Here is a 23,386-nt window from a genome sequence, read left to right as displayed (position 1 = left end):
TGAGCGACCTCAAAAAACATAACTTAGAGCCTGACCTTTCACTGCCCAAAACCACCCCAGAGTCCTTGCTGTGACCTGGGAGGCCCTCCTTGCACCAGCCCCTGCCTACTTCTCCGACCTTCCCTCTATCACTGCCCTCCTTGCTCAGCCTGTTTTAGCCACATGTCACTTCTGAACATCCCAGTTAATTTCCCTCTGCCTAGAACATTCTTTCCTCAAGCTTTCATGGCCCCATTCCTCACTTGATCCACATCACCTGAATTCTCCTCTCCTCAGAGAGGTTGTCCCAATCACCATACTTAAAACAGCAGCCTCCATCAATTCCCTGCTCTATTTTTCTTTTTTTGTTTGCTTTTGTTTGTTTGTTTTTGAGGAAGATCAGCCCTGAGCTAACATCTGCCTCCAATCTTCTTTTTGCTGAGGAAGACTGGCCCTGAACTAACATCTGTGCCCATCTTCCTCTATTTTATGTGGGATGCTTGCCACAGCATGTTTTGATAAGCCGCTGTCTAGGTCCACACCGGGGATCCAAACTGGTGAACCCTGGGCCACGGAACCAGAATGTGTGAACTTAACCGCTGCACCACCAGGCTGGCCCTTTCTATTTTTCTTCATAGCACTTTATCTGACATTTTATTCACCTCCCCCCACCCCCCCGACACTCTTGTTTATTGTCTCCCCACTAGAATGTAATAAGCTCTGTGAAGGCAGAAATATTGATTTGTTCTTCTCTATGTTTCCCCACCTGGATCAGTATCTGACAGAGTAGATATCCAAAAACCAGTAGCTTAAAAATACTTAAATGTGAATACCACAGTTTGCATAAATCTAGAGGAAAACTCCCTTCTAAGAACCCCACTATAACAATTCAGCTTTTGCCACCTGGGGCTCTCTGATTAACATGACAGGAAAATGGCTTTTAATCCAATCTTCAAAGGATTGTATATGAAGGAAAGTTCTGGAAAATAGTATTTAATGAGATTTATGTGTGAAGATCTTTCACATGCCTTAGCTGATTAATCCTCATTGAAGCTCTTTAAGCCAGGCATTATCTCCATTATCACAGATTAAGGACACAGACTCTGGGACTGGAACTTGTAAGGCCATGCGTGTCGAAGGTACACAATTCAGGAACTCAGATCTATCTGACTTTAACAGCCAGGCTTTTTTTCTGTTATCGTACACTGCCTCCCACAAAATATTGTCACAGATGCTTAACATACATTATTCATTCAGAAAAAGCTCAAATGATTTAACCAGTAACACAGCTCCTGAGAGGTGCATCTCATCCTTGGGTTTTCTGACATGTACCCAGGCCAGCAAGAGACAGCATAAGAGATGTAAAACTGAAAAGACCAGGGAACATTTGTGCCCTTCCCCTAGGCATTAGAGACCTCCACATCTTATTATGCTGCCGTGGAAGGAGTCGTTTCTAAGATCTTATCTTCTGAAGATGGTGGAAGCACCAGAGGTTTTGGAAAGAGAATAGCAGGACAGCTGGTTCTTATAAAGACAATATACACTCATCTGTTCATTCAGTAAACATGCACTGAGTGATGACCGTGGGCGAGGCACAGAGCTAAATACTGGGGACATGGTGATGAATAAATAAGACATTGTCTTTGGTCTTATGGACCTTACAGACCAAAAAGGATCTCATCGAGCTAAAATTACGCTGCTGCCATAAAATTGTGTTTTCATTTATTCACTCAATCAGAAAGATTTATTTTCTACACAGTACACGGCATGCTTTGTTGTGTTAAGAGGCGGGAATAAAATGGTGAACAAAACCAGACATGATTCTTGCCTTCAAGGAGTTTACAGTCTCATGAGGAAGATATTAAGTAATTACATGCATACATGGTGCTATGAGATCCTACAAATAGGGGAAACTGGCTTCATTAGATTAGGAGATTCTTGCTTGAGGAAGTACCACTTAAGATGAGAGATGTGAAGAATAAGTAGGGGTTAACTAGGCAGTGAGGGGAAGGAAGGACATGCCAGGCAACTCAAAGAGCGTGTAAGAACTTCTTGTAGAAGGAAAGATGGTGAGCAGAAAGGACTTTGAAAGAGGCCAGTGTGAGTGCAGAGCTGGCAATAATGAGCAACCTGGTGTCAAGTGGGCCTGAGCAGTAGGCAGGAGCAGACCTGTAGGGCAGGACACCATCCAAGTGGGTCTCCAGGTTAATGATCATGCTGCCACAGCAACTGCGTGCTGGAGCGCAGAACTCTGAAGCAGAGAGGCTCGCCGCATCGGCAGGCAAGAAGACGAGATGATTGTGAGGACCTACCAAAACCAAGGCTCTGCCTCCTACCACCCAGGGGGACATGGAGGGAGGAATAGCTTTTCTAAACCTTCCTTTCCAGGTGCCATATTCGGTAGTGGAACAGAATGCTGTTTTGGGAGCCGGCTGAACTAGATTTAAGTTCTTCATCTGTTACCTGTATCAGCTATTAAGTGGGAATAAAAATATTTCCTTTTCAGGGTTCTTAGGAGAATCAAATGAGATAATGTATTAAAGCACTTAGCACAGTGCTTGGTTCATGGCAGGTGTTCAATAAATAATTGCTATTATTTTTCTTCATCTTTTAAATGGAGACAGTGGTACTGCCAGGGACCCCACACGGTTATGAAGATCTGTGATTAGATGACGTGTGTGGATGCATGAGGCTGGGCCTCCTCTGCGCCATCCTATTTCTAATTTTGAGAGCCAGGAGCCTACTTTTTCCAGAGCCTGTTCTAACGCTCCTTATGAAAGCTGGGCCGTGGCCTTCATCGGCGTGGTGCACCACGCGCATTCTTTTAAAAGCAGTACCTCATTTTTCTCGGGTTTCTTGGTATCTTTCCATTTGGAAATCTCTGTCCCACGCCAGGCAAGGAAGCCCTGCAGGAGATGGCACATCCATTACGCTCAGCCAGGGCCGGTCCTGCCGCGGTGCCCGCCAGCCATCTGCCTGGAGGCTGGGTCGCAGCGCGGCGGGACGGGCCAATCAGAACAAGTTTGGCCCTCTGCAGTTTCCGTCCGCTCACTAGGAGGCGCTGCTGCCGCCGCGGCTACTCCCGGGGCTGTCGCGGGCTGGGGTAGTTGTGCTGGCGGCGGAGGCTCGTGGCTATGGAGTGGGGTTCGGAGTCGGCGGCCGTGAGGCGGCACCGCGTCGGAGGGGAGCGCCGGGACGGCCCGGGGGCCACGCCGCAACCGGAGAGGGAGGCCCCGGCGCAGGATTCCCTGGCGGACTCGTGCGGTGGTGGCGCAAGGACGCGGAAGCGGAGCGGGGCGGGCAGCGCGCTGTCTGAGGCGCCCGCCGCGCTGGGGCTGGCGCTCTACCTGCTCGCGCTGCGGACTCTCGTGCAGCTCTCGCTGCAGCAGCTCGTGCTGCGCGGGGCCCCTGGGCACCGCGGGGAGTTCGACGCGGGCCAAGCCAGGTACCGGCTGCTCCCTCCAACGCCGAACGTCCCTTTGCGGCCCCTGCCGGGGCCCGGGCACCACACCTGCGTGCGCCCGCCCCGCGGGACCGGCCGGGCTCGCCGCCTCCGCCCGGCTGCACCTGTGGTGGGGTGGCCTTGAGGGTCCCTCTTCTGGAGTCCCAGTTTACCTGACTCGGGGCTTGCGTGCGCCCTTGTCAAGCTCGTGGTGCACATAGGGGTAGACAGGGGAATTGCGCCTGCTTTTCTGCCCCACTTTACAGATGGTTGGTTGGTAGTCGTCCCCCATCTTCTTGAGCAACTTCCACTTTTTACTAGTCGTCCTGCTTTCCAAATGAAATGAAGGAGAGTGACATTTGTGTACCTAGACCATTTTATAAATGCGCTTTTGGGGGAGATGTCGAAGGGGATATTCCAGTGATCTAACTTTTGGGGGACACAATCCTGAAACCTGGGAGTTATGGAGACTGCCTGCAAGACCGCATGTTCAAAATTTTACAATTTCAGAAGTGCTCTGGTTCCTGGAGCTTGTCCTTGGGCCCCTGGTGTGTAAGGTTTGACTTTTTTTTTTAAGGAAAAAAAAAAAAAGACTGTACTAGGGAAGATGATTAAGTCAAAGGTATGGTAACGTAAGTGTGTCAAAGCTCATAAAATCGTAAGCTAGAAGAGTTTTCAGTAGCCATTGTGTTTTAAAAACTTTTGAGTACAAAGTGCAGGAAGTTTATTTTCCTAAGAACTTTCTAGAACCCCCCTCCTCCCACCTTTTTTTCCCTCTCTTGGAATGCAGTGAAAAGACAAAAAATGTTGTTTGTTTTAGGGGTAGAGTTGGTTTGGGCCTGAACTGAAGTTACAAGGCCTTGTGTGCACACCAGGAGGGCTAAGTCCATTCCTCACAATCAAAAGTTTTTCTTTGCTTATCGGACCTCTTGACTTAATTGGCCTTCTTCAGTGGTTTCTGCTACTTAGAGTCAGTAACCCTGGATCAGTAACCCTCCCAAGTGTGGCACAATGGAGTTGTATCCTGTCCTCTGTGGCCTTCAGCAGTTACACGTTTTGAATGGAATCCCTAGTCTTTGTAACGATTGGATATGGGGATTGGGAGAATTTGGGAATAGAGGGGGTGGAGAAAACTCTGAAGGGATGAAGCCATGGGGGAGGCAAAGTAAAATGATGGAACTTGACAAGTGATTTTCACAGGGTGCCTGAAATAATAAAAGGCAGGCTTTTTTATGTGAGAAGTCCAAGAACTTGTTTTTGGTGGGGAGGGGGAGTGTGGGGGAAAAGTTCCTCTGTGCTAAGCGTTAAGTCTAGCATGCCTGGACATCATTCTTTTGGTCACTTCCAGGGATTATCTTGAACACATAACAGCCATTGGCCCCAGGACTACAGGAAGTCCAGAAAATGAAATTCTGACGGTGCATTACCTCCTGGAACAGATTAAACTGATTGAAGTTCAAAGCAGCAGCCTTCACAAGATTTCAGTAGATGTACAGCGGCCCACAGGTTCCTTTAGCATTGACTTCTTGGGTGGTTTTACAAGCTACTATGACAATATCACCAACGTTGTAGTAAAGCTGGAACCCAGAGATGGAGCCCAGCATGCGGTCCTGGCTAACTGTCATTTTGACTCAGTGGCAAACTCACCAGGTAGGTACCTGTTTTTTAGTCATTTTGAAGTTGTCACAGCCCAGAAAGCTTATTAACTCCGAGCTGCTTAGGCACCTGTGGGGCACTGTTTTCACAGACAGCCCTTTTTTCATTGTGATGGAAGGCGGGATAATTAGAATAGTATCATTTAGTTTAAGATCTAACACCTCACTGTTTTCTCAATGCTTTGTTTATTTATTTTGTAAACGTGAGTACCAGCAGCCCAGTGACACTGAAGCAGTTTTATTAGTGTTACCAGGAGGTGTCCATGAGTCCTGCAGTTATGTTCTGCTGCTTCAGGTGTTTACTCAGCTAGGTGTTGTACTAGGCTTTGGGGATACAGGATAAAGGAACAGTCCCTGCCTTCAGGGGACACAGGGTTTGGAGGACATCTCTCCTAGCAGTTTCTTTCAATCTGTGAAGTGAGAATTTTGGTCTCCTGGGGATGCCGGATTGTTAAGGTACCTCATTAATCCATAAATTTTGCTCTGAAAATACTTCGACAAAATAGAACTCTTGATGTGTAGGACAGTGCGTGACACAGTGAATATTTGTTGAATGAATGAGAATCCCCTAAATTGAACTTCCACTTTTAAAAATAAGACTCATCAGAAAGTTGTCTTCAGTAGTTAGATTGTAAGTAGGGAAAAATAGAAAATAGTAGCATTTTACAATGGAATCATAGCATTTTAGAGGTAGACGAGACTTAAGATGGCATCTGGTTCAACCTCCTCATTTGACACAGGAATCAACTTAGTTGATCACCATTGATCAGAGACAGAGGTGGGACCATGTGCTGGGTTTCCTGGCCAGTCAGTTCTTTCAGCTGCATTTGAAAGGGTGGAGAGTAATAGAGTGTAGTTAATGACTCCTTTGGCAAACTGCTTACCCTCTTCTTTCCTCAGTTTCTCATCTGTAAAATGGAGATAATAATAGTACTTTGCTATTGGCATTGCATAGAGGATTAAATGAGGATTATATACAAGTAAATTACTAAAATAATACCTGGCACAAAAAATCCTTTTTTTTTTTGCTATTAATTGTTATGTAGTATTAGTATTTCGAGATTGCTTGAATTTATAGCAGGCCCAATGTGAACATCTAGAGTTATGCCAAATATAAAATAAAATTTATTTGCTTGGTAAAATGATTCATACTAGGAAATCTTTAATAAGAAAGCTTGCCAGTTGCATTCAGAATGTAAAATGCTTTTTCAAAAATCAGTATTCACACATATGTTTTATAAAGTCAGAAATACCTTTGTGTGTGCTGGGGAAACCAGAGATCTTTTATGCCTATTTCAAAGCAGTCATAAAATAAGTGTCACCCTATGCCCACTATTATTATGCTTAAATTCTAGGAAGGAGCAAATTAATACCACGGTTATTTAAGAACATTATATAAGAAAGATGTGTATACAGATATCAGAAACATAGTGCCAGATGTTACACACCACATATATGGAATCCAATAATGAAAGGATGACATTTTTGTGGGTTTTTGGAACCCATTTTTAACTAAAATTTATTTATTTTTTTTGAGGACAATTAGCCCTGAGCTAACATCTGTTGCCAATCCTCCTCTTTTTGCTGAGGAAGACTGGCCCTGAGCTAACTTCCGTGCCCATCTTCCTCCACTTTATATGTGGGACACCTACCACAGCATGGCTCGCCAAGTGGCGCCATGGCCACATCCGAGATCTGAACCTCGAGCCCCAAACCCCGGGCCGCTGAAGTGGAACGTGCGAACTTAACTGCTGCACCACCAGGCTGGCCCCTAAAATTTTATCAGAATACCTGTACCAACAATCTCAAGGACATTTCTGTCAATAATAAATTGTTAAAAATAGTTTAAAAACAGAGTCATAAAATAGACTATCACCTAAATCCTTTTAGTGGATGAACTAATTGAAACATGGGTATTTTTTAAAAGTTCTTCTTGGCATTGTATCTGGAACTCAGGGACTGATACCAATTAGGAGTAATATTATCCACAGAAAGGCTTTAAATATTTTGGGTTTGCCATGTGGTTCCAGGTTGTTGGTAGAAGAGACATTGAGTTATTTTACAGGTGGTTTCAATTTCAGGGTTAATTCTAAATGGAAAGGGATGGTTGGTTAACCAGCTAGCCTTTATAGTTACTGTCCTCTAATTTACCTTCACTTTCTTAGTGATATATGACCCTTCTCTAGTTCTGTTCTCAGACACCAGAACCATTAAAATAAAGGAAGATAAATGGACAGTTTAACTATTTTTTTTTAAAGATTTTATTTTTTTCCTTTTTCTCCCCAAAGCCCCCCGGTACATAGTTGTATATTCTTCGTTGTGGGTCCTTCTAGTTGTGGCATGTGGGACGCTGCCTCAGCATGGTTTGATGAGCAGTGCCATCTCCGCACCCAGGATTCGAATCAACGAAACACTGGGCCGCCTGCAGCAGAGCATGCGAACTTAACCACTCGGCCACGGGGCCAGCCCTGACAGTTTAACATTTTTTTTCTTTTTTAAGATTTTTAAATTTTTTTCCTTTTGCTCCCCAAAGCCCCCCCAGTACATAGTTGTATATTCTTCGTTGTGGGTCCTTCTAGTTGTGGCATGTGGGACGCTGCCTCAGTGTGGTTTGATGAGCAGTGCCATGTCCGCGCCCAGGATTCGAATCAACGAAACACTGGGCCGCCTGCAGCGGAGCGCGCAACTTAACCACTCGGCCACGGTGGCAGCCCCACAGTTTAACTTTTTAATCAACCCTATCTAGATACATCTCTTTCAGTTTCCCTCTTTGAATAAAGAAAAATTTTATTGTTTGCTTTTTTTTGCTGTTTTCACAGTCTGAAAGTTAAAAACCATTAATTTCATTTGGTTCCTGAAAGGTGGCACTTTTTACTGATAGCTACAAATACTTCCTACTTGATAGTAATTAGATAATTATTGATTAAATTACAATCCTGTACTCACAACCGAGACAATTATAGCTAATAAGTAGTTACTTCTTGGGTAGGGATGGAGTCTGGAATTTACTAGCGCCAAGACAAGCATTTTAGCTGGCTGCAGAGCCTTCCTTAAGTTTGCAAAGAGAAGAAGGAAAAACTAAAATTGAATGTGGACCACTTTATCTTATAATACTCACAATACACCTGTGAGGTAGATATTATTAGCCTGCTTTCTAGACCAGGAAAATGGGTGAATGACAGAGCTAGAACTTACTTCCAAGTCTTTCTTAAGAAACCCACGTTAAACTCTGTAGCACCCTGCCTCCCACTGTGTAAAATCAGAAATGCAATTGCTTGTGTTATTGCTGTGCCTGCTTACTTTGATGACTCTTTAAAATTTTTATTATGGAAAATTTCAAATATGTACAAAAATAGAATGTTTAATGAACCTGAGTTTACCTATCACCCAGCTTCAACAGTCTGATCTTGTTTCTTTACCCCATCCAGGCAACCCTTGATTATGTGAAGCAGATCTCAGCTGTATCAGTTTCTTCATAAGTATTTCAGTCTATATCCCTGAAAGATGAGGACTCTTGCTTTTTTTTTTTTTTGAGGAAGATTAGCCCTGAGCTAACATCTGCCACCAAGCCTCCTGTTTTTTTTTCCTCCCCCTGAGGAAGACTGGCCCTGAGCTAACATCTATGCCCATCTTCCTCTACTTTTTTATATGTGGGACGCCTGCCACAGCATGGCTTGACAAGCAATACAGAGGTCTGCACCCGGGATCCAAACCAGCAAGCCCTGGGCCGCTGAAGCAGAATGTGCGAACTTAACTGCTGAGCCACTGGACCAACCCTAAGGACTCTTTTTTGACATGCCCATAATACCATGAAGTACCTCACCTAAAAAACTTAACAGTAATTCCTTAATATCATCAAATATCCAATGAGTTCCTTTAACTGCTCTTAAGTGCTTTAACAAAATCAAGACGCTAAAAGTCATCTTTATAATCAGTTTTAATTAATATGTAAAGTTTCTGAATCAAGAAGAAGTTAAGTGATTGATGAGGTCCTCTGCTTTATCAGTGCTAGGACCAGGGATAATACTTAGGTCATTAGTCTCCTTCCCTGTATCTTACTAGATTTGGTGTCTTCTTTGTACTTTTGATCACATGATCCCCTTGGAGAAAGCTTAAAAATTGCTACACCAGGGCCTGGCCCCCATGTCCTCGTGGTTAAGTTCAGCACACTCTACTTGAGCAGCCTGGGTTCAGTTCCCAGGTGTGGATCTACACCACTCATTGGCGGCCATTCTTTGGCAGTGACCCACATGTAAAATAGAGGAAGACTGCACAGATGTTAGCTCAGGGCGAATCTTCCTCAGCAAAAAAAAAAAAGCTACACTTTCCAAACTGACCCTCCTATCAATGTGGAGTGATCTGCAGCTTTTATGATTTTGGCGGGAAAACAAGCAGGAAAGGAGAGGGTGGCAGTGGGAGATGATATAGGAAGCTGTGAACACGAGAAATGAGGTTACAGAGGATGTGGAATAAGGATAAAGAATGAAACAAGTTACCTTGGGTTGATGAAAATGCCAGTTTTCAGTGTCAAATTTAGGTCCCATCTGGTTGGTTATTCAGAAAATATTAAGTGAGCATCTACTTTCGGCTATGTACAGTTCTTGACGTTGAGAGTAAGTCAGCAAGCAAACCAGATAAAGATCCCTGCCCTCATGGAGTTTACTGCTGGTAGATCTACTCATCCCCAGATGACAGAGTGAGCTGTGTTTCTGCAGCTTCTGTGATGAGAACACCCCATTCCTAGCCATGATGGTTCCTACTGTGAAGGTTTTAAAGTCTGAGAAGCAAATCTCTTTTTCTGATTTAAAGGTGCCAGTGATGATGCAGTTAGCTGTTCAGTGATGCTGGAAGTCCTTCGCGTCTTGTCAACGTCTTCAGAAGCCTTACATCATGCTGTCATTTTTCTCTTTAATGGTGCTGAGGAAAATGTCTTGCAAGTGAGATTTTACTGTTTTAAGTACTAAGGTTGACTAATAATAATGAGAGTAATAATGATAATAGCTAACACTTATGCCTTTTGGTTATTCATTTAAGTGGTATTATAAAATGACGTGCAAAAGAAACATTGTACCTGGCAGTAGTTTAAAAATTCCATAGTCAGTTATGCACACATGTTCAGTATTTGAAAACTCAGCTTAGAACAGATCATCTTGTCAGTGTTTGATTCCTAAAAGGATTCTGCGATGGCATAATTATTCACCTCAGGGTTTCTTTGACAGCGGAGTTTCGGAGATGTTTTGAGACAGGCACACAGTGTGAGGCAGGCACCCACCCAGGCAGGTCATCCCTTCTCCCCTATTCTTTTGCGCTTTCTTTTGCACAGCCTCACGCTTACTAAGGACGTTGTTGGCATCACTCATGGAACTCCGGCTGCCTCCTGTGATGATGACTTTCCGCTCAGCAAACTGCACACAGCCGTCATGCATAGAGAGAGAGCCAGATAGATGTCTGTTAGATACCGCCTTTGAAAAAATGGTTATTTTCCTGTTCTTCCCCTCATCAACGTAGATGTTCTGTCTTTAAAGTAAGCAAAATAAAGACTAATAGTTTAAGATTATTTAACCTCTGTTTGTTCTGTTTCCTTCCTATTCAGGCCAGTCACGGTTTCATCACTCAGCACCCCTGGGCCAGCTTGATTCGTGCATTCATTAACTTGGAGGCAGCGGGTGTAGGAGGAAAAGAACTTGTGTTCCAAACAGGTATTTGAGGCTGTATTTTATATTTTAATGTAATTGCATTGTATATTTTAATGCAATTCTTGTTTTTATAAAAGTGGAAGTTTTTTGAACGTAAGTAATCTCTCTAATGAAATGAACATTCTTTTTAGAGCATGAGATAGTTTTAGTTTGTCTTTGTAAAAAAATTTTTTTTTTTCCAAGGAAAGTTTGCCCTGAGCTAACATCTGTTGCCAATCTTCCTCTTTTTGTATGTAAGCTGCTGCCACAGCATGACCATTGACAGATGAGTGGTGTAGGTCCACGCCTGGGAACTGAACCTGGGCTGCTGAAGAGAAGCGTGCTGAACTTAACCACTAGGCCACCAGAACTGGCCCTGTAAAAAATTTCTTTTTTTCCTGAGGAAAATTTGCCCTGAGCTAATATCCGTGCCAGTCTTCCTCTATATTTTAGTACGTAGGTTGCCAGCAGAGCATGGCTGCCAACAGAGTAGTGTAGGTCCACGCCCGGGGAAAAGAACCTGGGCTGCTGAAGTGGGCTGGCCCTGGCTCTGTAAAAACTTTTAACAAAATAATATTAATAGCACCTGTGATATTATGATTTATTATAAGAACTATGTATTTGGTCTTCATCCAGTTTCTGGCTCACAGCTCCTAGAACCCATGGGATTTCTTAAGTGTTGAGAGTGATATAGGTGTCTTGTTTATGTTAATGAAGGTGACTTTTGGATCCCACCCAAGAGTGGGGGCTGGTTGCCAGGAGAACTAGCCAGGCGATCAGAGGATTGGAACCTTCAGTCCCACCTCCTGATTTCCATGGAGGGGGGCGCTTAAGGTTGAATCACTTGCCAGTGGCCACTTACTTTGTCAGTCATGACTGCGTAATGAAGCCCCCGTAAAAACCCCAAAGGACAACTCATTGCCTCTATTTTGGAGATGGGGATTGGTGAGCACATGGAAGTGCTGGGAGCGTGGCATGCCCAGAGAGGTCATGGAAGCTCTGTGTCCCTTCCTACATACTTGTACTATGTTTCTTCCATCTGGCTGTTCCTGAGTTATATCCTTTTCTAATAAACTAGTGATCTAGTAAGTAAAATGTTTCTCTGAGTTCTATGAGCCGTTCTAGCAAATTAATTGAACCCAAGGAGGGGGTTGTGGGCACCTCTGATTTGTAGCCCATCAGTCAGAAGTATATAGGTAACAACCACGACTTAATGATTGGCGTCTAAAGTGGAGGGTGGTCTTGTGGGACTGAGTCCTTTATTGGTGGAATCTGATTCTGATTTTGGGTAGATAAGGTCAGAATTGAGTTGAATTGTCAGCTACCCTGCTGGTCCAGGAGCCCTTTGCAGCACCTAACGCTTGTATAGCACTTATTATGTGCTGGGTGTTGTTCAAACATTTTTATATACTATATTGAGTCACTTAATCCTCAGAACAATGTGAGAAGTTATGTGGTAAGAGGGATAAGTACTGTCATTACCTTTATTTTACACATGAGAAAACTGAGGCAAGAGAGATTGTAACTTGCCTAAGGTTTCACAGTTGGTAAATAGCACAGTGAGATTTGAACCTAGGCAGTCCAGGTGCAGAGCTGTTGTTCTTAACCACTAAGCAGATTATCATATAGGCGGTGAACTTTTTTATCCATTATGGGTGATTATGATATAAATAATATTAAATGACAAAAATTTCATGAATTAAAATGAGAAAATCTCCCTGAAGTTAAAGGACTTTATCATTGAATTAATTTGAATGTTGTAAAAATCCAGCAATATTTAATCAGCCAGAGAAATATTTTTGATTTTACAATTAAACTTTTCTAAGGATAACAAGATTAAGTTGATAAGTATCAGTTGTCACCTTTCTTAGAATTCAAAGCTCAGATTTGTTCAGTCAGGGTATACTAAAATCTGACGTTGGGAGTTCCATGCCATTTCCCCACTCTGTTAGAAATTTGGGTAATGCATTTTAGCCAGAGAGGTAGCCTTTGCTGCAAGTTTTCTGAGTGTGTTTGGGGCCTGAGATGGGCTGGGAGAAGTTAGTAAGATGATACGGCACTTGGTTTTTAGTACTCTTTACAGATGTTGTATTGTTTGTTATGAAGATAGCCTGAGTGCTAAGTATGTCTTTATAACCTAAACAATACCACATTTTAATATTTTCCATCCAACTTATTTTAAACCTTACCCTTCAAAATGCAAATATATTTTACTTCAGCTAACCTTTGAGAATCTCAAGGTCATAAGGTCAGAAGTGAGGTTCTACTTTCTTTTCAACTCTCAAATCTTTCTGCTTACTCTTGTCTAACTAACGAGCACCTGGTATCTAATATCTATAGGAGTAAGTAGATGCTACACTATTAGCCTTTTCCCTCTAATTCTTGGATTCAGTCATGATACGAGGAACACTTAGTATAACAACCACTACATCAAAAAATAGAGAAAATTCTGTTAGCAAAGAAGAGACTGTCTTTCTTTGCTCTGGTGAAAATGTCAGGGCTCCACATGGGCAGGAGCGTATGTTAAATGCCTTCATATCCATGCTTTTAATTTATTATGACAGCACCCTACCCCTGTACTCCTCCGAGCCAGAGAAAAGCCAGTCTTAAGGTTTAGTTTGTAACTTTCCTGAATTTTTTCTGTGGATGTATATGAATGCATACATATTCCATGCATATATGTTAATATATTTTACATATATTTAGTCCAGAGACGTTAAAACACATTTACCTAGGGTTAGTGAGGTCTTGTCCAAGTCAATTCCTCTATTTACATTTATTGAGCAGTCACTTTCACTAGGCCTGACTAGCTTATAGTCTGTGCTCTTTTTACTAAATGTAGATCATTTTACATAAAAATTGTACAGTTGCATACATTTTTAGATATAATTACATTATTTGGGAGTAAACAAACTGTATAATAACAGTCACTGCCAGATGGTACATATTGGCTGGTGGAGCTGTGGTGGGTGTGACTGGAGTGGAGGAAGGGGCAAAATGTGAAAAACCAGTTTGAACTCTCCATTGCTTCATGAATTTAAAGCCAGACCTTGTCATTACTGCTTTACTTATACTCTTTATAGTTTGTAGTAGTCTTTAAATTTTTGCATTGCATATGATTGCTTTTAATAATAACGCAAAAACAGACTTGTTACTAGTTAGCAATATACATAGATATAATTTAAATGTTTTACTCATTCTAAATAAAATCCCCACATTTCAAAATTAATTTTTTCTGGAGTGGCATCCTACAAAAGATTTGGAGAGAATGTTTCCTCCTTTTTCTAAGTTTTATACAATGTTTTCCCTCTAGGTTTTGGTAGCTTCTTGTGGCTAAACTATACCCGACAGCTTTCTGGGCACTTTCTGACCTTCCAGAACCTGTCCCAGTACCTCTGTCACTTCCAGATGCCGCTGCCCACAGACGACTAGTGTTCTTGTGGGGATGGCGTTCAGAAAGCTAATTAGTGTTGCTTCCACATTTGACTGAAAGGAGAAAGGCCTCCTGGATTTGGGGTTCGGCATGAGAGTGTACGCTAGATTGCTCTGTCCTCGGCTACTTCAACAGGCCCTTTCTTTCCTGTGCGAGTAGCACTTGTCCTGTCCTGGAAACTTTTCGGTTAAAACAGTTTGTACTCTGTAGTGCTCCATTGTCACTTCAGAGAGAGACATTCCTTGGGGAGTTTTTAGTGACTAGGATAATCATTGCTACCTAATTTTTAAAAGGCCAGAATGCATGAAAGAATGACTTGATTTAACAGACTAGTGATTCATATTGTAAGTCAAGAAGGCTTGATTTAATAATTTTGAAGGTGTTACTATTATTTTAAAATTTAAACAGATTAAATTGGTAATATATCTTGTGAAAAATTCAGCTACTACCAACCTTGAGTAGAAGAAAGCCCATAAGCAAAGGGGTCAGAGAATCCTTTTTTCCCTCTTGTGAAAAATATCCATGACCCTGTAATCCTACCACCCAGAACAAACTAGTGTTATAATTTAGGCTCTACCCTTCTGGGATTTTTTCTATATGTATACATTAATATATTTTATATATGTGTGTGTAGGTATATATATATTTTTTTCTTACAAAAATGGGATCATACTCTAACTGCTGTTTTATAACCAGCTTGTTTATAACCGGCATTCTTCTTTTAAAAATTACAGTGTTATTGAGATATAATCCACGTACCCTACAATGCACTCATTTAAAGGTAAAATTCAGTGGTTTTTACATATATTCACAGAGTTGTGCAGTCATCCTTATAATCAATTTTAGGGATTTCCATGCTCATTACCAGTCTGGCTTCTTTCACTGTGTATGTTTTTTGAGGCTCATCTATATTGTAGCATGTATCAGTGCTTCATTCTTTTTTATGCCTGAATTATATTCCATTATGTGGATATACTGCATTTTGTTGATCCATTCATCAGTTGATAGACATTTGGATTGTTTCCACTTTGAGACTATTATGAATAATGCTGCTATGAACATTTGTGCGTAAGTGTTTGGGTGCACATATATTTTCATTTCTTTTGGGTGGATACCTCGGAATGGAATTCCTGGGTCATATGGTAAATTCATGTTTAACTTTTTAAGAAACTGCCAAACTAAACAGTTAAGTTTTATTTTAGAAGAAATGTAAATTCAAATAACAGTAAGAATTTTTTATATTAGATTTGCAAAAAGTAAGTGGAATGATAATGCCCAATGCTGATGACTATGGAGCAACCGGCATTTTCATACTCCATTGATGGAAGTGTAGACTGATGCAATTTGGGGCTGTTTGGCTATATGTACCACTTTAAAAAATGTGCAGACCCTTCTCTCCGGCAGGTCCACTTGTAGGAATTTATCCTACAGAAATAGTTGCACATAAACACATAGGTCTAAGTACTGCATCATCTTCTTGGCTCTTTTATAAGAGTGAAAAATGGAAAACGCCTTCCAGGTCCACACATAGGAGACTGGTGACTTAAACATTTTTTTTCTTTCTTCTGTCATTAATTTTTCCCTCCCTGTGCTTTTTCTCTCGTCTTAAACATACATTTGACTCCCCGTTACCCTCCAACTACTGCTCATTTCTCTATTCCCATCTATTGCAAAGTTCCTTGAGAGAGTGGAATTCCTTTGCTTCTGTTCTTGAACCAGTTGTAGTTAACTTTAAATTCGCTCTTGTAAAAGTCACATTGCTAAATTCAGTGGTCAGTTGTCAGACCTCATCTTACTTGGCTTCCATAACAATATTCACTGCTGTCAGTCTCCTTTATTAGTTCCTTTTTTTTTTTTTCCTGCTTCTTCCCAGAGCCCCCCCCCCCAGTACATAGTTGTATATTCCATTTGTGGGTCCTTCTGGTTGTGCTATGTGGGACGCCACCTCAGCATGGCCTACTGAGCGGTGCCATGTCCGCATCCAGGATCCAAACCATGGAAACCCTGGGCCCCCAAAGCGGAGTGCATGAACTTAACCACTCGGCCAGCCCCAGTTCCTCCTTTTTTTTTTTTGTTTTTTTTTTGTTTCTTCTGGGTGTTGATGCCACTACCTGAAGTTAGAATGAAGTAGAGCAGTGGGAATGATGCTGTTTGACTAAGTTGGGTCTTCTTTTACTGGACTTCCAGGGAACTTTGACTTTTCATTCTTGACGCTGAGATCTGCCTCCCCTCAACATCACACATGCCCATATCCATTGCATTAAGGAAGATGGGGCTCATTCTTTAAGAAGAAATGAATGCACAAGAAATGGGAAGCATCATAGGATTTACATGATGGCAGGAGAAAGAATGTAAAGTGAAAATATTTCTGTATCTGCCCGCCACCTTTCTCTACGAGATAATTAAGAGCTTTCTGGGGGAGGCAGGATAGGGTTGTGATTAAGAGCACAGGCTGTACTCAGATGACCCAAGTTCACATCTCAGCCATAGCACACCCTGTGTCTCAGCCTTGGACAAGTCACGTAACTGCTCCACACTTCAGTTCCTCATCTGTAAAAATGGGGTAGCATTAGTACCTACCTCTTAGGGTTAATACTCACTGAGTGAAATCCTCAAGTCTGTAATTTCTTGTCAAAGGGCTCTTTTTGCCTTATTTAAATCATGGAGAGTATCTTACTCAGGAACTGATCTGCCTTCCTCATCCCAATCTTCCTAGTCTGCCTTTTTACACCAAAAGTTGACCTGTGGATGACCTCTACACCTCAATGGACCATCAGTGAGAGGCTGGAGTAGGGCTGGAGTACCAGCATGTGGCAGTGGGATCTATGTGGGGTTAAAGGCCAGGTAGTAGATAATTTAAAACTGTAAATCTGTTTCCTGCTAATGGGTCTTATATTTTTCTCAAGTATTTTTTATGGTGCAATGCATAAAATGAACTTTATCATAAAATGAATTTTATCTTTAGGTGTCTTTGTTTCATCTTTTATTATAATGTAAGAAAAGCACACAGCTCTGAGTGTTCAGCCTAAGGAATTTTTACAAACTGAATATAACCATATAACCAGAACTCAGAGCAAGATTGAGATTATTGCTGGCACTCCAGAAGCCTCCTTTGTGGCCCTCCCCAGTCATTCCTCCCTCAAAAGGTTACCACTATTTTGACTTATGTCTTGATGGATTTAATTTTGTTTGTATTTGAACTTTCTATAAATTGACTCATGCACTATGTTTTCCTATGTGTATGGCTTTTGTTCACTCAACATTATGTCTGTAAGACTAATCTATGTTGTGTTTGGTAGTAGTTCATTCTTTTTCATTGCTGAATAATATTCCATTGACAAGGATATCCATTCTACTGGGGGTGTTAGATTGTTTCTAGGTTTTGGCTATTATGAATGATGCTCTTATGAACATTTTTGTAAATGTCTTTTGGTACACGTGTGTATACACATTTCTGAGTGGAATTACTGAGTTATAAGGTGTGCATATGTTTAGCTGTAGTGGATACTTTTGGTAGATAAGTGCCATACTTAGATGCAAAAATCCTAAATAAGATATTTGCAATCTGAATCCGGCAATGTGTGTGTGTGTGTATGTATATATGTCTGTATATACGTAAAAAAAGATAATGCTTTCCACCAAATTGAGCTTATTCCAGGAATACAAGATTTTTTTTTAAGTTTCAGGTATACCATATAATGATATAATATTTGTATCTACACTCATGCACTGTGTAACATTTTGGTCAGTGATGGACTGTGTACACGACGGTCCCATAAGATTGAAGTGGAGCTGAAAAATTCCTGTCACCTAGTGATGTGCTAATGTCATAGTGCAGCGCAAGTCTTTGTGGTGATGCTGCTGTAAACAAACCTTTTGCACTGCCAGTTGTATAAAAGTGTAGCACATATAGTTATGTACAGTACATAGTACTTGATAATGATAATAAACAGCTGTGTCACTGGTTTGTGTATTTACTATACTTTTTATTGTTATTTTAGAGTACAGTCTTTTTACTTACCAAAAAAAGTGTACTGTAAAACAGTGTGCTGTGTTAACACCGGCAGCAGCCTCATACATCTTATGCTTACCACGTCTCTTGATTATTTCATTTTCTCTTGTGCTTGATTTAATCTTATGTTCTTGTTCATCATGGCCCCTGAGCATACCAGATCCACTGCTAATGTTAAGAGACCACATCAAGTGACTGACCTGGAAATGAAATTAGAAGTGATTAAGGACTATGAAGGTGGAAAATCAGTGATGGTTATTGCTTGCCAGTTAGGCATGTCCCATTCTACCATAGCTACGATCTTAAAGAACAAGAACAAAGTGATGGAAGCTGTTAAAGGATCTGCTTCATTGAGGGTAATGAGACTAACAAAAATCGAGAAGGGCCTATATCAGACATGGAGAAACTTCTGATGACCTGGGTTGAAGACTAGACACAGAAGCATATCCCTCTTAGGAGTATGATGATCATGGCCAAAGCAAAAAGTTTGCATTGTTGAAAGAGAAGACTGGACCCAACTACGATGTTGAATTTACTGCTAGTTCTTGGTATTTAAGTGATTCAAGAATCATTAATCATTACATAACATGAAAGTGAGTGGTGAGTCTGTGAGTGTTGATGTGAAGGCAGCTGAAGAATCTTTGTAAACTCTAGATAAGCTGATTGTGGAGGAAAATTACTTGCCAGAGCAAATATTCAGTATGAGTGAAGCTTCTCTATTCTGGAAACAGATGCCTGAAAGGACTTTCATCCATAAGGAGGCGAAGTCAGTGCCAGGTTTCAAGGCTTATATTGAAGCAGTGTTTCTCCTTCCAAACGCTGCCACTTTAGTCCAACCAGTGGACCAAGGAGTTATAGTAGATGTTAAGGCCTACTACCTGAGGAGGACCTTTGCCCAGGTTATTGCTGCAGCTGAGGAAGACACTGATGCACTTCTGGAAGGATTATGACACCTATAACTGCATCAAGACCCTTGCTTGCACCTGGGCTGATGTCACCAAGGAATTTATGAATAGCGCCTGGAAGAAGACACTCAAGAGGTTTGTCCATGACTTCAAGGGATTTTCCAAGGATGAGGAGGTTGCAAAAATCAGGAAGGCTGTGGTTGAGATGGCAAACAACTTTAACCTGGCTGTGGATGAGGATGACATTGAGGAGCTCCTCGAGGTGGTTCCTGAGAAATTGGCTAATGAGGAATTGTTGAAACTGGAACAGGAATGCATAGCTCAAGAAGAGGCAAGAGAAAAGGAAACTGCAGGAGAAGAAAAAGAACAACGTTCGAGAAAATTCACAGTGAAGGGTTTAGCAGAAGCCTTTGCAGGCCTCAGCAAGTTCCTTAAAAAGTTTGACAACGTGGACCCCAACACTGAAAGGTTTTCGTTAATAGAGAGGAATGTTCATGGTGCATTATCTGCTTACAAGCAAATCTATGATGAAAAAAGTAAACCAAGCAAACCACCATGGACATATTTCTGAAAAGATTGACACCTCCTGAAGAAGAGTCTCAGGCAGGTCCTTTAGGAGGTGTTCCAGAAGAAGGCATTGTTATCGTAAGAGATGACAGCGCCATGTATGTTATTGCCCCTGACGACCTTCCAGTGGGACAAGATGTGGAGGTGGAAGACAGTGATATTGATGATCCTGACCCTGTCTGGGCCTAGGCTAATGTGTGTGTTTGTGTCTTAGTTTTTAATAAAAAGGTTTAAGAAAAATAAATATTTTTTTAATAGAAAAAAGCTTAAACAATAAGAGTACAAAGAAAAAATATTTTTGTATAGCAGTACAATGTGTTTGTATTTTAAGCTAAATTATTACAAAAGGAGTCAAAAAGTTTAAAAAAAGTTTATAAAGTGAAAAAGTTACAGTAAGCTAAGGTTAATTTATTCCTGAAGAAAAAAATAATTTTTTAATAAATTTAGTGCAGCATAAGTGTGCAGTGTTTGTAAAGTCTACAGGAGTGCACAGTCATGTCCTGGGCCTTCACATTCACTCACCACTCACTCACTGACTCACCAACAGCAACTTCCAGTCCTTAAAGCTCCATTCACGTAAGTGCCCTATACAAATGTACCATTTTTCATCTTTTATATCATAGTTTTACTGTACCTTTTCTGTGTTTAGAAACACAAATAGCATTGTGTTATGATTGCCTGTAGTTTTCAGCACAGTAACATGCTGTACAGGTTTGTAGCCTAGGAGCAAAAGCCTATACCATATAGCGTAGGTGTGTAGTAGGCTATCTAGGTTTGTGTGAGTACACTCCGTGATGTTCACGTAATGATGAAATTGCCTAATGATGCGTTTCTCAGAGTATGTCTCTATCATTAAGTGACGCGTGACTCTATTGCAAAATCATGACCACAGTAAGTCTAGTTAACTTCTGTCACCATACTTAGATACAACTTTTTTCTTGTAATGAGAACTTTTAGGATCTATTTTCTTAGCAATTTTCAAATATGTAATACAGTATTATTAACTATAGTCATCATGCTGTACTCCCCAGGACTTATTTATTTTATGACTGGAAGTTTGTACCTTTTGTCTATCTTCACCCATTTCACCCACCCCATATCCCCCACCTCTGGCAACCACTAATCTGTTCTCTCTATCTGTGAGTTTGAGTTTAGTTTAGTTTTTTGGATTTCATATATAGGTGAGACCATACAGAATTTGTCTTTCACTGTCTGACTTATTTCACTTAGCATAATGCCCTTAAGGTCCATCTGATGCTGTCACCAATGGCAAGATTCCCTTCTTTTTTATGGCTGAATAATACCCCATTCTGTATACGTACCACATTTTCTTTATCCATTCTTTCATTGATGGATACTTGGCTTGCTCCCATGTCTTGGCTGTTGTTACTAATGCTGCAGTGAACAAGGGGGTGAGGTATCTTTTCGAGTTCAGTGTTTTTGTTTCCTTCGGATAAATACCCAGCAGTGGGATAGCTGGATTATAGGGTAGTTCTATTTTTAATTTTTTGAGGAACCTCCGTACTGTTTTCCATAGTGGCTGCACCAGTTTACATTCCCACCAACTGTGCACAAGGGTTCTCTTTTCTCCACATCGTTGCCGACACTTACTTCTTTTTTCTTTTTTTTGTAATAGCCATTCTGACACATGTGAGATGACAATCTCATTGTGGTTTTGATTTGCATTTCCCCTGGTGATTAATGACATTCAGCATCTTTTCATTTACCTGTTGGCCATCTGTATGTCCTCTCTGGAAAAATGTCTATTCAGATCCTCTGCCTATTTTTTAATTGGGTTGTTTGTTTTTATGCTGTTGAGCTGTATGAGTTCTTTATATATTTTGGATATTAACCCTTTATCAGATATATGATTGGCAAATATTTTGTCCTGTTCAGTAGGTTGTCTTTTGATTTTGTTGATTGTTTCCTTTGCTGTGGAAATGCTTTTTAGTTTGATGTATTCCCATTTATTTGTTTTTGCTTTTATGGCCTTTGCTTGTGGTGTCAAATCCAAAAAATCGTTGTCAAGACCTGTGCCAAGGAGCTTACCACCTATGTTTTCTTCTAAGAGTTTTATGGTTTCAGGCCTTATGTTCAGATCTTTAATCCATTTTAAGTTAATTTTTGTGTATGGTGTTAGATAGTGGTCCAGTTTCATTCTTTTGTGTGTGGCTGTCCAGTTTTCCTGACACCATTTATTGAAGAGACTGTCCTTTCCCCAGTGTATATTCTTGGCTTCTTTGTCAAAAATTAGCTGTCCGTGTATTGTATGGGTTTATTTCTGGGCTCTCTGTTCTGTTCCTTTGATCTATGTGTCTGTTTTTATGCCAATACCATGCTGTTTTGATTATTATAGCTTTGTAGTATAGTTCAAAATCAGGAAACGTGATGCTTCCAGCTTTGTTCTTCGTTCTCAAGATAGCTTTGGCTATTCAGGGTCTTTTGTGGCTCCATACAAATTTTAGGGTTGTTTTTTTCTATTTCTGTGAAAAATGCCATTGGAATTTTGATAGGGATTGCATTGAATCCGTAGATTGCTTTGGGTAGTATGGACATTTTAACAATATTAATTCTTCCAATCCATGAGCACAGAATATCTTTCCATTTATTTGTGTCATCTTTAATTTCTCTCATCAGTGTCTTAGAGTTTTCAGTATACAGATCTTTCACCTCCCTGATTAAATTTATTCACAGGTATTTTATTCTTTTTGATGAAATTATAAATGGAATTGTCTTCCTAATTTCTCTTTTGACAGTTCAGACAGTTCATTATTAGTGTATAGAAATCCAACTAATTTTTGTATATTGATTTTATATCGTGCATCTGTACTGAATGGTAAATGAAGATGGCTTAATATTTGAAGATCGAGTTACGTAATTCACCACATTATCAGAATAAAGGAGAAAAATGATCTCAATTGATAATCTCAACATAATTGTCACAGTAGAGAGAGAACAAGGATATATTCCTTCATAACAGTACATTTATCACACTCAAAAAATATTCCATTAATATAAAACTATTAGCTAATAGTGCATATTCAAATTTCTCCGATTGTTCTAATAATGTCATAGTTAGTTGTATTTTATTTTTTAATCTGAGTTCCAATCCAAGATCAAACATAGCATTTAATTGTTGTGTTTTATTAGATGTATCACAATCCATTATATGACACACTTTTAAAAAATATGAAAGTGTAAACTTAATTATTGTAAGGTGGCTACCCCTCTAATCTCACTCATGAAAGATAGACTTTTGCTACACCCTTCCAGAAGTTTTCCAGCTGCCCCTTCTCAAGTACAACTCCTTCCTTCTAATCTTATCCTGATTTTTATGACACTGTCTTACCTTTATAGTGTAGCTTTACCTGTTTTTTCAGTATGGTTTTAATAATACCTTAATAGTATAATTTTAATTATTAATATCTAATTGTACTATTACAATTAATTATACAGTAATTGTAATTATTATAATTATTAATCAAATTTTATTATTTAATAATAATATTTTAACGTGATAAGGTTTGGTAATCTGTGTTTCCCCACCTTTGTTTTTCTTTTTGCTTTTACATTTGTGTCCTTTTCAGTGCATCACATTAGGAGGCACATAATGTCTGTCTGATTACTGATGATATTAACTTTAGATCATTTGATGACAGTATTTGTCAAGTTTTTCTACTTTGTAAAGTTACTCTTTTCCCCTTTGTAATAGGTACTT

General features: G+C 40.5%; 1 protein-coding gene across 3 annotated transcripts in view; it reads left to right on the top strand.

Moving 5' to 3' along the window:
- ERMP1 (endoplasmic reticulum metallopeptidase 1) overlaps positions 1-23,386 on the top strand; it is a 72,085-nt gene that overhangs the window by 20,419 nt on the left and 28,280 nt on the right. The window contains exons 1-4 of one of the 3 annotated variants that reach the window (XM_023627324.2): positions 3,005-3,424; positions 4,770-5,071; positions 9,886-10,013; positions 10,670-10,775. In XM_023627324.2, the coding sequence (XP_023483092.1) occupies positions 3,114-3,424; positions 4,770-5,071; positions 9,886-10,013; positions 10,670-10,775 (847 nt within the window). In that variant the 5' untranslated portion in view covers positions 3,005-3,113. Of the gene's footprint in view, positions 1-3,004; positions 3,425-4,769; positions 5,072-9,885; positions 10,014-10,669; positions 10,776-23,386 lie in introns of those variants that run through there. The other 2 variants (XM_070248302.1, XM_070248303.1) reach the window with 2 other exon arrangements.

Source organism: Equus caballus, chromosome 23 (assembly GCF_041296265.1).
Source record: "Equus caballus isolate H_3958 breed thoroughbred chromosome 23, TB-T2T, whole genome shotgun sequence".
Taxonomy (NCBI): domain Eukaryota; kingdom Metazoa; phylum Chordata; class Mammalia; order Perissodactyla; family Equidae; genus Equus; species Equus caballus.
This window is presented reverse-complemented; position numbering and strand designations above follow the sequence as displayed.